At 42.5% G+C, this 17,292-nt stretch overlaps 3 protein-coding genes across 7 annotated transcripts in view; 1 reads left to right on the top strand and 2 right to left on the bottom strand.

Moving 5' to 3' along the window:
- The window catches only part of LOC107656893 (bystin-like), an 11,015-nt gene extending 9,951 nt beyond the window's left edge, over positions 1–1,064 (bottom strand). Inside the window, exon 1 of the mRNA XM_016444830.1 lies at positions 700–1,064. Within this exon, the coding sequence (XP_016300316.1) occupies positions 700–943 (244 nt within the window). The 5' untranslated portion in view covers positions 944–1,064. The remainder of the gene's footprint in view (positions 1–699) is intronic.
- A 240-nt stretch (positions 1,065–1,304) lies between these two features.
- usp49 (ubiquitin specific peptidase 49) lies at positions 1,305–14,696 on the top strand. Of its 5 annotated transcripts, none has more exons than XM_016444843.1 (7): positions 1,305–1,398; positions 3,595–3,678; positions 5,710–7,133; positions 8,026–8,230; positions 8,301–8,409; positions 11,758–11,963; positions 14,055–14,696. In XM_016444843.1, the coding sequence occupies exons 3-7, from the start codon at positions 5,769–5,771 to the stop codon at positions 14,156–14,158; spliced, it is 1,989 nt and encodes a 662-aa protein (XP_016300329.1). In that variant the 5' UTR covers positions 1,305–1,398; positions 3,595–3,678; positions 5,710–5,768; the 3' UTR covers positions 14,159–14,696. The 5 variants fall into 5 exon arrangements, with proteins under 5 accessions (XP_016300329.1, XP_016300331.1, XP_016300330.1 ...); XM_016444844.1 differs by lacking the exon at positions 1,305–1,398 and adding an exon at positions 2,859–3,001; XM_016444842.1 differs by lacking the exon at positions 1,305–1,398 and adding an exon at positions 2,859–3,347.
- Positions 14,536–17,292, bottom strand: part of LOC107656905 (cyclin-dependent kinase inhibitor 1-like) — a 17,778-nt gene continuing 15,021 nt past the window's right edge. The window contains exon 3 of the mRNA XM_016444851.1: positions 14,536–14,564. The gene's annotated coding sequence lies outside the window, so the exon portion shown is untranslated. The remainder of the gene's footprint in view (positions 14,565–17,292) is intronic.

Raw genomic sequence — 17,292 nt, 5'->3', positions numbered from 1 at the left:
GTTTGTCTTTTTGTCTATCTATTTATCTATCTATCTATCTGTCTGTCTGTCTACCTATCTACCTATCTGTCTGTCTATCTATCTGTCTGCCTGTCTGTCTATCTATTTACCTATCTGTCTGTCTGTCTGTCTACCTATCTACCTATCTGTCTGTCTATCTATCTGTCTGCCTGTCTGTCTATCTATTTACCTATCTGTCTGTCTGTCTGTCTACCTATCTACCTATCTGTCTGTCTATCTATCTGTCTGCCTGTCTGTCTATCTATTTACCTATCTGTCTGTCTGTCTGTCTACCTATCTACCTATCTGTCTGTCTATCTATCTGTCTGCCTGTCTGTCTATCTATTTACCTATCTGTCTGTCTGTCTGTCTACCTATCTACCTATCTGTCTGTCTGTCTGTCTATCTATCTATCTGTCTACCTGTCTATCTACCTGTCTGTCTGTCTGTCTATCTATCTGTCTGTCTGTCTATCTAGCTATGTCTGTCTGTCTGTCTGTCTGTCTGTCTGTCTATCTATCTCCCTGTCTGTCTGTCTATCTATGTCTGTCTATCTATCTATCTGTGTATCTATCTATCTGTCTGTCTATCTACCTGTCTGTCTATCTATCTATCTATGTCTGTCTATCTATCTGTGTATCTATCTATCTATCTATCTATCTGTCTGTCTGTCTCTGATGGTCAGGTGAGTTGGCTCACCTAGTCGAGTGGCTGGTGGTCTCCTGGTGTCTGGAGTGAGTCCCAGCTCGCTCTGCAGCTGCTGCTGTTGTATTCTGGCCTGCTGGAGGATCTTTCGGGACAGTTTCTCGTCCACATACTCCTGCTCCTCCTCGCTCCGGCTCCGGCTCCGGTTCTTCAGGCGGCCGCTGCTCCGGACCGCGTCTCCCTGCAGGATCTGATCTGCCAGAGACAGCGCGCCGCTGCTCTTCTTCACCTTCGGCATGATGATGAGGATTTATCTGATAAATTATAGTTATTATTAACTCGGGTTTGAACTCATGACATGCAGCTGCGCGCCGAACACACGTGTGTCTGAAGCAAATGGCGCAGTGTGTGTGTGTGTGTGTGTGTGTGTGTGTGTGTGGCTGATCTGAGGTCAGAGGAGCGAATCGAGCGCAGATCTCAGTCTTTATGCGGCGCTCATAACAGCTGATCTCAGAGCGGCGCTGCGTCACACTGTTTACTTCCGGTCAGCACTCGGTCCACATGAGACACACTGCTCTTAATCAGTGCTTCAGTGCGTCTGCGATCATTTACTTGAATTATATAGATAATCACAAATATTTCCGTATTGTCCAATTAAAGTTTTTTGCTTCATCTGATTTTGTGTTAATAACGATGATCCGGAAGTAAATACCGGTTCGCGGAAGTTTACGGCAAAGAAATGGGTGTAACGTGGTGAGAAAAACACTTTTGTTTTTAAATTATTGTGTAGTATAATTGGTTTTTATGGTTCTTTTGGGTGTTAGGGTGCTTATAAATCATTCCAGTAATTATAGTGTGTGTTGAATGCACTGAGAGGCTTTGGAAGGAAACAAAAAGCTGTCAAATTGTTTATCTGTAAAAACTATGTTTGATGTTGTAAATAAAACAAAGATTATTGAAGTGTGTTTTACAAGGAAATTTCAAAATTTCACGTTTAATGGAATGTGTTACTTGCCGTTTCTTTTATTGTTTGAAATTTGCTAGCAATTTCTGAGTGAAAATAGTAATTATATATATATATATATATATATATATATATATATATAATTAAAGCATTTTCTTTGGTTTGTTTTGTATGAAAAATAGCTTTCAGAGTAAACTTTTGTTATTAAAATTAATATTACACAAACAAAAATAAACAAGAAAAGCATATAAAATAGATATATTTTAATAGCACAATTTAATTTAATTATTTGGATCACTTTCACGGACTTTTACATTAACTGTTCCCTCGTGGTGGAATGACCTGCCATCTTTATTTGACCCTCTAACTCTAGCACACTCTATTCTAATTCTATTCTTAAAAACAAAAACTTGCCCCTTTTAGACTTGCACTCTATTCATTTACTAACTGCTTGTCTTCTTTTTAAAAAAAAAGGGCCTCTAACACTAGCTTGCTCTATTCTTTTTCTATTCTGTCGGTTTTCTTTTTTATTTATTATATAATAACGAAAACCTTGCTGCGTTAGTCTAACCGAGACTTGTCGCAGCACTTGCAGATCACTTCTCTTTTGTTGATTTTGATTGCTTGATTTGGATAAAACCCCATTAATACAAAAATACCATTATATTTGTTGTTCATATTTTGAATGAGATGTTATTTTCTTGAAAGATGTTGCCTTGGCAACTAGCTAAAATAAAATGAACACCACATTTGCATTTAACAGATGAAGGAGCGGATGACCAATTGATTTGAATATACAAGAGCAGAACACACTATGCAATCAGCCCTGTTACATATGATCTTAAATTGCCATTACCGAAATCACAACAATGCCCATTTCTATTCAAGCCACGAGACTTTAGTAATTCTGGTTCTACACGGCTCCACAACATGTGATACTACAGTAAAATGTAAATCTATGTTCAGCTATGAATTCCCCATAAACCCATTTTACTAGTCGCAAAGCATGCTGGGTAAGCATACTGTATGTAGGCTACTTCAGCATGCAAAGTCCATACTTAAACTTTTGTTTACGCTCATTTGCTTGTATCTTTTCCCACTAATGGGAACCTTATAATAAGTGTTAATTATTAATAAATTATTGTAATAAAATGTACTATAAATAAATAATCATGTTATGGACAAGGTTAATCTGTTCATCTGACCCCGGAGCTTTAAAGCCTGACAGACGCCTCCACAGCCGCTAAAGTTACCGATCGCCGTCTCGACCAATCAGAACACTGTCGTCATGCGATTGATCGCTCCTCGGCCAATCAGAGCGCAGTGACGCCGGCGCTGGGCGAGTTCGGTTGAGCCGAAAATGGTGACAGCTCTCGCGTGCGGATGATGGCGGTAAATAACAGCCCAAAGCGAGTGTAAAAAAAACCCCGCGCAAATATTAACCGTTATTTAACTCGCCAAACGCATTTCACCGGCTGCTTCGCGGAGGACTCGCGCCGATCGAGGGGCCGTTATTTGAGAGCCGATCGGTGGCTTTGCGGTGTGAGTTTATTCCGTGGCTGCGGCTCATAATGGGTTTTGTTCAGCGGGTTTAAAGTAACGGGTCTCTCGCGCCGGTATAAACACGCACACAAACACACCGAACGAGCGCCGGTACCGGAACATCCCGGATCCGCAGCTGCCGCGGATTCCGCGTGTCTCCCGGCGGAGCGTCTTTTGTTCTGAGTAGCGCTAGCGGGTTAGCACACACACACACACACACACACACAAACATTCAAACAGAGACACACACACACACTCATATAAGTGTACACACACTGCATTGCGAGACAAAAACTCAAACACTAATGAAAAATATACATTCACATTCAGTCATGCATTTAGAGAACTCTATATATCATATAAAGCACCACACTGTTTAAAATCAGAATGGAACCATTTAATTGTGTTCAAGTTTTGCAAATAACGCATTTTTTCGTCCACAGTTTTCATTCTGCATGATGAAGTCTTTTAAACTGTACAGCGACAGGACATGTCCGCTCTGATGCTGAAACTCGCCGTTTCTCAAAGTGAGTAATATTGCTTTAAAAAAAGTGTCGCGTTGCATTAGGCGCTTTCGCACCGCAGGAACCTTTAAATAGTTCCTAGAACTATTGGCGGACGTTCCCACTTTTTGGCGTGTTCGCGCCGCAGGAACTAGGAACGTATTTAGTTCTAGAAACTCCGTTTGGAGGAACTAAATTAGCTCCTACTTCAGAGTGGGGTCTAAAACAGTTCTATAGGAACTACCAGTGACGTAAGTGTAAGCCGATTGGCCAAACGCTTACGAAACACTGGTTACCCGGCATTTTTTTAAAAAGCCATGTAAAAATATTTGCTCCACGAACATGAAAAACAGCTGTAACGACATTTACATGTTGTCTGCAGTGTTGTGTTCTTTTCTCAGCCTCAATATGGCCTTTCGCACCGCACTAAAGTCACTGGGACGATTTTGCGTGAGCTATTTCCCAGTACCATTTAAAGGGTTGCATTCGCACCGACAGTGTGTACTAAGAAGTGACGTAAGCCGGTCGACAGCGACGTCATTTGTGCGCGGCGTTCAACAACAGAAACAAAGAAGAACAACATTAACAACAGGAGGATGGAGGACGCTGTGATCGGAGCTGTGTTTTTGTTGTGTCTCGCGGGTTTCACAATAATGGACATGGAAAGTCGACGTATACGTAAAGCGATTGAAAGAACGTAAAGGAGGACTAAGAATCTCCAACGACAACCGGCAGTGCTACATTTGCTACAAGTGCCTGCACTTCAGCGTCCGTCCATCTATCGCTGTTCTCCATACTTGCGAAATAAGTTGACACAATGTTTACAGTATGTTTACACTGCGTTTTAAATCATGGCGGGTGAGGTCGTTTTCGTACGCGTTTGGCCAATCAATGTCTACTTGCGTCACGATTAGTACCAGTTGTGCTGGTTAGACCCTGCTCCGGAGTAGGAGCTAATTTGGTTCTCGAAAAAGGCAGTCCGGTACTAAAATCGCTCCCAGTTCCGGCGGTGCGAAAACGCCAAAAAGTGGGTAGTTCCACAATTAGTCCTGGTACTATGAAAAGGTTCCCGCGGTGCGAAAGGCCCTAATGATATGTATCATTGCAAGTTAGTCAGATTTTCATACTCTTTCAATCGCGTAAATTGTGCGTTTGCATTCCATCTCCGTTATCACGAAACAAACAAAAAAAAACCGCTCCTTTCACGGCATTCTCCATTCACCGGTTGTTGATAGGGCTGGGATGATAAATCGATGCATCGCCATTTGTGGATCGATTCTGAGATTATTGGAATAGCGCGGGCACTGAACAACAAAACGCTTGTGCTTCAGCAGTGACTCATCTGAACGCCTCTGATTGGCTGCTGCATTCATAAACTCAATGGAATCGTGTGTAAATCGATGCATCGCGAATCGAGAAATTATTCTGCATCGATTCTGAGATTATTGGAATGCATCGCGATTCTCTCTCGAATCGATTCTGAGCTTAGTTTTTAACAGTAGATGGCGCTCTAGGCTAGTATTTAACCGCACACTCAAATGCTCACGAAGAAGAGCCCTTGTGAGTCATGTAAGTGGTTAAATCTACTTGGCTTTTATGACGTGAGATTAATGTAAACAGCCCACCTTGTAACTCCCTACAACCTTTTCAACCTGTGTGAATGATTATTTTATGTTCAAGTGGTGTGTGTGGCAGGAACTGGAAGCAGCAGAGTATAGCTGTTTCTTAAGCATGCAGCACCATCTGCTGTTAAAAACTAAGCTCAGAATCTATTCAAGAGAGAATCGCTTTGCATTCCGATAATCTCAGAATCAATGCAGAACAATTACTTGATTCGCGATGCATCGATTTATTGTCCCAGCCCTAGTTGTTGATGTTTGTAAACCCCGCGAATAAAGTAGTCGCTGTCGGCCGCTTCAGAGTTCCTGAATGCAACCAGGAAAATAACTAAGTTCCTAGAACTATGCGGTGCGAAAGCCGTCAGTCGTCTTTGTCAGCAGTAAAGCATTACGTACTTAAAATGGTAACTTACTAACATTGTTATCTTGTCCTTAGGATGAGTGCGGTCATGGCGTGTGGTTCCTGACTCGGAGTGCTCCTGCGTGTTGGGAGATATGGATCGCTGTAAGCATGTGGTACGGTTCCGTTTGGGCCAGGGCCACTCCATCCTCAACCCGCAGATGTGGCGTTGCGTTGATTGCGGCACCACAGAGTCCGTATGGGCTTGTCTGAAGTGCACTCACGTGGCGTGCGGCCGCTACATGGAAGAACACTCCCGGAGTCACTACCAGCAGACGCAGCACTCGCTAGCCATGGACGTACGCGAACTGGACGTCTTCTGTTTCGCGTGCGGCGATTACGTGTTGAACGATAATGTTGAGGGCGACTTGAAGCTCCTTCGTGGGGCGCTATCTACCGTCCGCAGCCCTGGTCAGCGCTCCCTGCGTTCGTCGGCGTCCGATGGCGGACTTCGAGTGTGCGAGGTTGCGCGTGACGGCGCTATGCAGACGGCGTTGTGGCACAGACGGAAAACTCTCCTCCAAGGTGCCTTGCGCCACTGGAGGAGCCGACAGCAGGAGCAACACCGGAAGCGCGAGGAGAAACAGGAGCAAGAGCGAGAGGAGAAGCGACGGCAACGCAGGGAAGTCAAGAAGCGGCTGATGGGCGAACTAGCCAATGTGCCACCGAGGAAAAGCGCGCGGCTTCTCACCCAGGCTCCTCGTCCGACACTCGCACTTATTCCTCGGAAGTTCCGTGATCCTCCGGAACGACTCCCTTTGGCTCCCAAACAGTCCCTGCTGTCGCTGTCCAACAAGCCCCTGTCGCGCAAACCACTTCGTAACGCGGGTCGGTTGCACCGATATCACGCCTCGCAGTCGTCGCGTCGCAGGAAGCCTGCGCCCGGAGTCACGGGATTGCGCAACCTCGGGAACACGTGTTACATGAACTCCATTCTCCAGGTGCTGAGTCACTTGCAGAAGTTCAGGGAGTGTTTCCTCACGCTGGACCACTGCGAGACCGAGGAGCTGCTCGCCAAGACCAACCAATCGCAGGGAGCCCTAACTGCGCTGGGCCGCATGGGGAGGGCGAGCGGAGGCGCCTTTAGCAAACAGAACGTCCCGCCCAGCCTGAGCTCGGCGGAACTGGTGCAACCGAAAGAGCCGCGGTCCTCGGCTCGGCAGCAGATGTCATTGTGTCACGAGCTGCACACGCTCTTCAGGGTCATGTGGTCGGGTCGGTGGTCGCTGGTGTCTCCGTTTGCCATGCTGCACTCCGTGTGGAACCTGATCCCGGCGTTCCGCGGATACGACCAGCAGGACGCGCAAGAGTTCTTGTGTGAGCTTCTGGACAAAGTCCAGCAGGAACTGGAGTCGGAGGGACCCAGGAAACACTTCCTGATTCCGATCACGCAGCGGAAACTGTCCAAACAAGTCCTTAAAGTGCTCAACACTATCTTCCACGGACAGCTGCTCAGCCAGGTGACGTGGAACTTACCTGTTTTGACCCGTGGTTCCCAAACTTGTTCCTGGAGATCCCCCAACACTACTGAATTAAAGGGAAAGTTCAAGCAAAAATGAAAATTACCCTAGAATTTCCTAGGTGTATATGACTTTCTTCTTTCAGACGAACCCAATCGGAGTTGTAATTAAAAACGTCCTGGCGCTTCCAAGCGTTATAATGGCAGTTATTTTTCAATAGTCAAAAAGAAATCCAATAAAATGCATCCTTCCATAGTAAAAAGTGACGCACACAGCAGCTTTCTATTGTGAATGCGCGTACGACAGTTAGTGGAAGCTAGAGATTACAGTTTATACAATTTTAAATATGGATATTTTTCTTACAAAAACGGATTAATTTGCTACAGAAGGCCTTTATTCACCCCCAGAGCCGTGTGAGGCACTTTGTATGATGGACGGATGCACTTTTTTTGGGCTTCAAAATCTCGACCCCCATTCACTGCCATTATAAAGCTTGGAATATAACTGATTGGATTCGTCTGAAATAGGGATGTCATGGCACCAAAAATCTAGTAGTCGGTACCGATACCACTAAAAGTACACGATACTCGATACCACAGAAAAAATAACAATAATACTTCAACATTAACTCCTTTACAGTATTTAACATTACAAAAACAGAACATTAGTGCATTTCAAAATAATACACACACACACCTTCACACCCAACTCCAGTCATCACCTTTTTAGTAGAGACTCTATTTTGGGTGTGAAAGGAGACGTGCAAAATGTGCAGTGTTGCAGGGCTCCAGGAATGCGTTTGGGAACCACAGGTTTAGATGTTTCATTTTGAATTGCTTGAATAAATGCATTAAGGACTAAATCACTGAGTGTTTCTAAACTGAACCTGCAGGTAACGTGTCTGTCCTGCAAGCGCAAGTCGAACACGGTGGAGCCATTCTGGGATTTGTCTCTGGAGTTCCCAGAACGATACCACCGCATGGAGAAGCCCAGCGCAGCGGCGTGTCAACAGAGCTGCTCGCTGTCAGAGATGCTCGCCAAGTTCACGGAGACGGAGGCTTTGGAGGGCTGCATTTACGCCTGCAACTTCTGCAACAGTAAGTTGCGCCGTTCTTACAGACGTCACAAAGTTGTTGATGCATTTATCTAAATTTCCTGCATTTTCAGGAAAGCGCCGTAAATCGTCCCATAAGCCCCTGTCTCTTTCGGAGGCCTGTAAGCAGTTACTCATCTGCCGTTTACCTCAGGTGCTGCGGCTACACCTCAAACGCTTCCGGTCAGTCAGAACACCTCCCATGTTTTATCTTGACGTGTTCCTTAGTTGGAACTAGGGTTGGGTATCATTTTAATTTTATAGATTCCGATTCTGCTTATCGATTCCTACTTTCGATTCCAATGAGATAAAAAAATTCAATATATAAAAAAAATGAAGTTGAACATTTAGATGTCAAACATTTATTCTGTGTCTTTTTACAAAGCCTAGCCAATGTGCCACCGAGGAAAAGCGCGCGGCTTCTCACCCAGGCTCCTCGTCCGACACTCGCACTTATTCCTCGGAAGTTCCGTGATCCTCCGGAACGACTCCCTTTGGCTCCCAAACAGTCCCTGCTGTCGCTGTCCAACAAGCCCCTGTCGCGCAAACCACTTCGTAACGCGGGTCGGTTGCACCGATATCACGCCTCGCAGTCGTCGCGTCGCAGGAAGCCTGCGCCCGGAGTCACGGGATTGCGCAACCTCGGGAACACGTGTTACATGAACTCCATTCTCCAGGTGCTGAGTCACTTGCAGAAGTTCAGGGAGTGTTTCCTCACGCTGGACCACTGCGAGACCGAGGAGCTGCTCGCCAAGACCAACCAATCGCAGGGAGCCCTAACTGCGCTGGGCCGCATGGGGAGGGCGAGCGGAGGCGCCTTTAGCAAACAGAACGTCCCGCCCAGCCTGAGCTCGGCGGAACTGGTGCAACCGAAAGAGCCGCGGTCCTCGGCTCGGCAGCAGATGTCATTGTGTCACGAGCTGCACACGCTCTTCAGGGTCATGTGGTCGGGTCGGTGGTCGCTGGTGTCTCCGTTTGCCATGCTGCACTCCGTGTGGAACCTGATCCCGGCGTTCCGCGGATACGACCAGCAGGACGCGCAAGAGTTCTTGTGTGAGCTTCTGGACAAAGTCCAGCAGGAACTGGAGTCGGAGGGACCCAGGAAACACTTCCTGATTCCGATCACGCAGCGGAAACTGTCCAAACAAGTCCTTAAAGTGCTCAACACTATCTTCCACGGACAGCTGCTCAGCCAGGTGACGTGCAACTTACCTGTTTTGACCCGTGGTTCCCAAACTTGTTCCTGGAGATCCCCCAACACTACTGAATTAAAGGGAAAGTTCAAGCAAAAATGAAAATTACCCTAGAATTTCCTAGGTGTATATGACTTTCTTCTTTCAGACGAACCCAATCGGAGTTGTAATTAAAAACGTCCTGGCGCTTCCAAGCGTTATAATGGCAGTTATTTTTCAATAGTCAAAAAGAAATCCAATAAAATGCATCCTTCCATAGTAAAAAGTGACGCACACAGCAGCTTTCTATTGTGAATGCGCGTACGACAGTTAGTGGAAGCTAGAGATTACAGTTTATACAATTTTAAATATGGATATTTTTCTTACAAAAACGGATTAATTTGCTACAGAAGGCCTTTATTCACCCCCAGAGCCGTGTGAGGCACTTTGTATGATGGACGGATGCACTTTTTTTGGGCTTCAAAATCTCGACCCCCATTCACTGCCATTATAAAGCTTGGAATATAACTGATTGGATTCGTCTGAAATAGGGATGTCATGGCACCAAAAATCTAGTAGTCGGTACCGATACCACTAAAAGTACACGATACTCGATACCACAGAAAAAATAACAATAATACTTCAACATTAACTCCTTTACAGTATTTAACATTACAAAAACAGAACATTAGTGCATTTCAAAATAATACACACACACACCTTCACACCCAACTCCAGTCATCACCTTTTTAGTAGAGACTCTATTTTGGGTGTGAAAGGAGACGTGCAAAATGTGCAGTGTTGCAGGGCTCCAGGAATGCGTTTGGGAACCACAGGTTTAGATGTTTCATTTTGAATTGCTTGAATAAATGCATTAAGGACTAAATCACTGAGTGTTTCTAAACTGAACCTGCAGGTAACGTGTCTGTCCTGCAAGCGCAAGTCGAACACGGTGGAGCCATTCTGGGATTTGTCTCTGGAGTTCCCAGAACGATACCACCGCATGGAGAAGCCCAGCGCAGCGGCGTGTCAACAGAGCTGCTCGCTGTCAGAGATGCTCGCCAAGTTCACGGAGACGGAGGCTTTGGAGGGCTGCATTTACGCCTGCAACTTCTGCAACAGTAAGTTGCGCCGTTCTTACAGACGTCACAAAGTTGTTGATGCATTTATCTAAATTTCCTGCATTTTCAGGAAAGCGCCGTAAATCGTCCCATAAGCCCCTGTCCCTTTCGGAGGCCTGTAAGCAGTTACTCATCTGCCGTTTACCTCAGGTGCTGCGGCTACACCTCAAACGCTTCCGGTCAGTCAGAACACCTCCCATGTTTTATCTTGACGTGTTCCTTAGTTGGAACTAGGGTTGGGTATCATTTTAATTTTATAGATTCCGATTCTGCTTATCGATTCCTACTTTCGATTCCAATGAGATAAAAAAATTCAATATATAAAAAAAATGAAGTTGAACATTTAGATGTCAAACATTTATTCTGTGTCTTTTTACAAAGCATTATGTTGCAAAAATCAGCAGCCTACAGAACACTCAGGCCTAAAAGAGGAACTTTTGCCTATGCTTTTAACAAAAACACCATGGCAAACACAACTAGACTAATATTTGAAATTTATATTAAAGTGTTAAAGACAAGTAAACAGTCAGTAATAAAATAGGAACAAACAAATCAATTAGCAATAGCATAAATACAACTGAACCAAATTTCAGGTACAGAAACTGTAATTAAAGGTTTAAAAACACTGCATAGTTTATTTTGTTCTTTGATTAACATTAATGACAGGCAGCGTGTTTATTAGGCTGCTGTCTCTTTACCACCGAACGCACGCGGATCTAAAGATACTGTACACGTGCTATTTCTTTCTCATGTTTACGTTCACTTAAGACAAAAACGGCTGTAGTTTTCTGCATACTGGTCGATAAATATGAAAGAAGCCAGTTCCGGCCCGGGACAACCTTTTCTGCAGTGAAATGCACGGAACGGTTCGAGAACGGATGCAGGCTGGGAACACGCAAGTTCTTTCTGTTCCTGCACTTTAAAATCACATTAAAATGCGAACGCAGGAATCATTAAGCAGAATCGAAATGCACGTGTCTTACCGAATACCCGGTTCTTGGAAATGTGGAACCGGTTCTAAAATGGAAACGGTTTTCGATACCCAACCCTAGTTGGAACCAGGGTCGTCCAAACTTGCAGTCCTGCAGAGTTCAGCTCCAAAAACACACCTGAACCAGCTAACCAAGTTCTTCAGACTAGAAACTAGTCGGAGCTAAACTTTGCAGGACATTGGTCCTCTAGGATTGGACACCCTTGGTTTGAACCTCATGCTAACGATTCTGTCCACACTTGTCCAGGTGGTCCGGTCGGAATCACAGGGAGAAGATCGGCGTCCATGTGGCTTTTGATCAGGTCCTGAATATACAACCATACTGCTGCTCGGACGCTGCTCCGACGCTGCAGAGAGAAGCCTACACCTATGACCTATCTGCTGTAGTGATGCATCATGGGAAAGGCTTTGGCTCAGGGCACTACACGGCCTACTGTTATAACACTGAAGGAGGTGAGTCACGGCTCCCGACTAGCGAACTGCACCACAATCTGCTTCATGCAGACCGCTCACAATTGGTGCGAGCGCAACCCTCGGTTTAAGCAAGCAGCCTGCATGCTTCAAATCTCTTGCGATGCATTTGCAACAGACAAATGCAAGCTTTGCTTTGTGCTTGTTTTGGCAGTAGAAGCAACACTTTACATCGTTCCATCGCAGTCTTAGCCACTACTCAAAGTCAGTAGCCGGGTTGCCATCCAAAAGTTGCAAATTTAACCTGTGCGCAAAAATTGGAATATCGCATTAAACATTTGCGAATAAGAACCATTTCCATCCAATGAGTCAAAGAGAACAAAATCATCACTTCCTGACAAACTAGCACTAAATATCACTAAGAAAAGTAGGAGAAGCCACTCAATATAATAATTTTTATATATAACAAATGACTTGCACCTCGGAGCGAGCAGACGAAACACAATAAATGCGGTCATTGCTTTCGGAGGCGGATGCCTGCTGTTTGGAAACGCAGTCGTGTAAGACAATTCTGGGAGGCAATTACATAGAAATACGTTGACGCTCGAGCATTTCAGAATGACCATAACAACATTTCAGATGCTGTGGAACGAGATCGGTCTGCTGGTTAGTCAAGTTATCCCGTCCCATGGCGCAGTCACATGACTTTTTTGGCATTGCCCATTATTCGCATTAACCCTTTTTCGCACAAGTAAAAAAAAAAAACACCAGAAGCAAGCGTAAAAACTTCTTTGCAAATTAGGGGATTTTTATTCGAAATTTGGCGTTTCTGATGCGATACTTCAAAATGTGCATAAAAACAGGGTGATAGAAACATAGCTAGTGTTGGGGGATGATGCATTACAATTAACGCAAGTTACGTAATTAGTAGAGCTGTCTACTAATCTAATTAATTATATGTGTCGATTAATTAATCTAATAGCAAATTACATTTGGCTGTACAAATGCCCCCAAAAGATTATTTAAAGCTAATTGTGTTAAATGAGAAAGTATTACAAATAGTAGCTTTAGAAAGAAATATTTTATTTGATTCAACATAATTTATTACACACAAACGTTAGGCTACAACGGCCTAACGTAAACTATGGAACAAAAGAAGATAATCTGAGAAACAGCTCACATTTTTTCGTTCATGTAATTGAAGTCATTGGTAATCAAAACAGCTTTGTTACCAACAGTAACTCACTTAAAGAGTTTAGTATAATTTTGCCAGAAAAAGTTTTAGAATTTTTATAAACATGTTAATGTAAAAAATCTTGTGTAATATAACTTGTTTGTTTGTTTGCTGGTTTTATTGTATTTGTTATACTTGTTAATTACGTTAATAATTTTAACGCATTATTTTTAACCGTAATTAATTAATCTAATTAACGCGTTAAATTACCAGCCCTAATATTATCACATTTGCATTCAGGACAAACAGCACTCGTGTGATATTGCTCTCGCTGCCCGTGTGATATCGCTTATCATATGATATAAATATGAGACAAAACTCATACAGGGGTATTTTTGCGCCAATATCTTTACCGCATAACTGCATTTATGGAGTTGTTGCCGTGCCTCATATTTGTCAACAGTCAACTGTATGAAATGTAAGATGGCGTACAGGTCTGGGGGCGGGGCCAGTGTGTTAACTGCGTTAAAATATTTTAATCGCGTTATTTTTTCATAGCTAGTTAAGTTAACGCGTTAAACTGACAGCCCTAGTAATTCGATTACTTTAAGTAACTAGTAACTACTTTGCTTAAACGTAACATTTAATCGCAATCGCAAAGTTTAATCGCAACATATAATCATTGCAGTTAACTGTTCACAGTCGGTTTGATTTACGTGTAATTTGTAACTAACTGCATGATTCTTACTGTACGTTTCTGCCATAGTAATCTACTCCTAAATATAATGTAGAAACTTACAATTTTGTGTGAAGCTGCTTTGCAACGATTTGTATCGTGAAAAGCGCTATGCAAATAAACTTGAATTGAATAAAGGAATGCATTACTGTAGGTTGTTTTATTGGTGCATGGTGCAAGTTGTTGTGCATGGTTCGCCACAGTAACGGTGTTTGCGTTGCAGGTTTCTGGGTTCACTGTAACGACTCTGAGATGAACGTGTGCAGTGTGGAGGAGGTGTGCAGCACTCAGGCCTACATCTTGTTCTACACGCAGCGCTCCTCTTAGACCTCCGTCTCTCACTGTGGTCTGTTCCTGACATCAGCAGTGAGACTCAGAGGTTGACCGGTCTCTGCTGGCACGGTCACACTTTACCCAGGACCAAACTACACTCACCTGCAGGGTCCAGAACCGCAGGGACACACACACAGATCAGCCCCTCCGCTGTCGGCGACAGAGACAGATGGACGCTCATCCTGGAGAGAAATGCCACAGCAATATGATCATCACACACTCTGAATCAGGAATTCTTCACCTTTGATACTGCGACTGTTTTCTACTCTCTTTCTAATCGGGATGAAATTCAGGAAAACAGAGAAAGCCTCTTCATTTACATCAGTGGTAAATGACCGAACAATCTTATGACGCTGAATGTCTAGTTGTGTGTGTGTGTGTGTGTGTGTGTGTGTGTGAGAGAGAGTGTGTGGAAGGGCGTGACTGCTGACCTCTGACCTTTGTCCTGTATTGTGAGAGCACCTGTTATCGACTTTATAGATCTTGTGGGATCTTCCTGATGATAGTGAATAAAAAATAAAAAATCATGAAGCCCTGAGTTACTGTCTGCTTTATATTTGATGCACATCACAGGTATATAGACAAACAGGTTTTTGAAACCATTTTGTGTAATTATAATACATGCTGATTTATGTAGTAATTAAAGCTCATAGTCAACACTATACATAGAATATTTGTATTTTTGTTCAATATTTTATCTTTTTTATTATTTTGAGAGAATTTTATGGTACTACTTAATATTTATGCAATAATTATGATACATTTTTCCCATTGAAAATCGTACAAACATTTTTTTTTATAATATAATTTTTCAATTAATGCAGTATTTCAGATTAAAATAGAGACTAGGCCCATAAAATCCCATTTTTGAAGGCAGATTAGCACCTGGTGAGAGCAAGGAAAGAAAAACGTACTTTTATGGTGCAACCACTAGATGCCTGTATAGGACTCTATATATAGAGAGGCTTGTGAATTCCCAAGTTGTTTGTAGACATAATTGTTTACTTTTACTAGGTTGTGGATTTAAATGTTTATTAAGGCATTCTCAAAGACTACTTTGTCAAAGTTTTTTTTTTAAATGTTGATCTAAAGCTTTTTATGCATCATTGCGGATTTGTAGATTGTACGCACAAAAATGTTCGTTATTTTCGGATTTTTTGCCCATTTCCCGTTCTTTTTCTTAATATGGCGCCAATTTTCGACCGCGAAGACCGTGAGTGTGAGTTTTTTTTACGACCATTTAGCATTTTCAAATCATGCCCTCAATTTTTTTGTGTGTTCACATACCAAATGCCATAAAAGTCATCATGCAGATTTCATACCATTCCGATGAAGCTACGATTTAAAAAATTTTAAAACGTAATTTATTTATTTGTTACTAAAGTGACCGAAGACCGCAAGGGGTTATATCAGAGTGTTGAAATGATTTAGATGTTGAATTAACGTGCATTTACGTGCAAATTAAATTAATTAGTGCTTTCAAACGATTAATCGCGATCACATTCAAAATAAAAGTGTTTGTTTACATAATATATGTGTGTGTACTGTGTATATTTATGATGTACATATAAAGACACACATGTACAGCATATATTTTTTAAATATTTACATGTATATATATTCATATAAATTATATCATATATAAATATATTTAATATATTTAAACATTTTTCTTATATACATGTGTGTGTGTTTATATACACATAATAAATATACACAGCACACACACATATGTAAACAAAAACTTTTATTTTGAATGCTATCGCGATTAATCGTCTGACAGCACTAAAATTCATTATTTCACAAACACTTTCAGTTCTGCTGTGACTTGCGGTCTCTGACAGAAAAATCTGTCAGTATTAATATTACATTAACACCCTCAGTCTCACCATTTGTCGTGGCTAGCTTCTCTTCAGAAGTGCTCATTGTGGTTGTCTGGGGACATTTGTTCAAATGAGTCTTTGTTAAATCTCTCTTGGTTAAATAACGTTTAAACCAGCCAGTCAAACTGAAACTTACCGTTACGAAATCTCGCGCCATTTTTGCATTTAAAATTCCCTCAGGCGGTCAGCAAACGGTCCGTGGACGCGACTTTTTAGGACAATTTATCCATGATATCCGTTAAGGTAAGTCTAAAATAAGACTAAATATCAAATGATCGATGTATAAACAATATTAAAGCGCTTATCTCTACGCATAACATCTGAGATTTGCCATTCTGTCCTCGTTTCCAAGCAGTTTGTCAGATCAATCTTATTTGCATAATGTTAATTAAAGAAAGCTGCTTCCCATCATCAGGAAGATAATAAAGTGTGTAAAAACTCCATCTGAGCGCTAGGTAGCGCCCTTGAGCAGTTTTAAACATGTCGATCCTGCAGGGAACCGAGCAGATTTATTCATTTTCCGATAAACCACAAGAAGAGTTTGACAAACTCTCAATCATTAACCTGTTTAAGTGAAAAGAGGCTAATTCATAAACGTAGCATGCTGTATTGAAGCATAGCAAGTTGAAGATCATCATATCTGTCCCATTTTGAGCCGGAAGCAGGTTTATGTTGACTGTGTAATCCATCCTGGGATTAATTAATTTAATCTGGATTAAAATCAGCATCTGGATTACAGCAACAGATTGTCGGACTGATGCAAAAAATATGTTCACCAAAATTATAACAAAACAGAAAACAAATCATAGCCTATATTTGCAAATGTATTTATTAAGAGTGCTGTTGTGATTTAGCAAACGGGTAGAAACATGAGAAATATGATCATGCTAACAGTGAGTGTTACACTATTACTGTGTTTACAAAAAAATGTTCTGATGACAGATGTAGTATTGATTCTTGACTACTGACGTTACGTTTCTGCCTTCTCGCCCCTAGGTCAAATATCACCTAACAATACACAAAGTAAAATGACAAAAGTTTCATTCTCCTCCGTGATGAGATATTTCATATATAACAGAGACAAAACAAACTAAACGCAGCACATTTGAGACAGTTTTGGTGTCCGCATGAAAGAGTTCCTTAAGTCATGATCTGAAATGTGACTGTGTGTTGGTATGAAAGCCATGCATCAGCAGAAGACCATCCTCTAGACTTATTTCTTGTGTCCGCTCTAAGAACCAGTTT

This window comes from Sinocyclocheilus anshuiensis, unplaced genomic scaffold, assembly GCF_001515605.1.
Source record: "Sinocyclocheilus anshuiensis isolate Anshui unplaced genomic scaffold, SAMN03320099.WGS_v1.1 scaffold2493, whole genome shotgun sequence".
In the NCBI taxonomy this organism is placed as follows: Eukaryota; Metazoa; Chordata; class Actinopteri; order Cypriniformes; family Cyprinidae; genus Sinocyclocheilus; species Sinocyclocheilus anshuiensis.
Note: the sequence above shows the minus strand (reverse complement) of the source record. Positions and strands in the feature narration are given on the sequence as shown.

What these genes read in the sequence shown, in the direction of transcription:
- usp49 (XM_016444845.1), top strand. Translation starts at nt 5,769, where the DNA reads ATGGATCGCTGTAAGCATGTGGTACGGTTCCGTTTGGGCCAGGGCCAC. An exon ending in ACGGACAGCTGCTCAGCCAG is followed by an intron (nt 7,134 to 8,025) that starts GTGACGTGGAAC and finishes CTGAACCTGCAG; the next exon opens with GTAACGTGTCTGTCCTGCAA. An exon ending in CTGTTATAACACTGAAGGAG is followed by an intron (nt 11,964 to 14,054) that starts GTGAGTCACGGC and finishes TTTGCGTTGCAG; the next exon opens with GTTTCTGGGTTCACTGTAAC.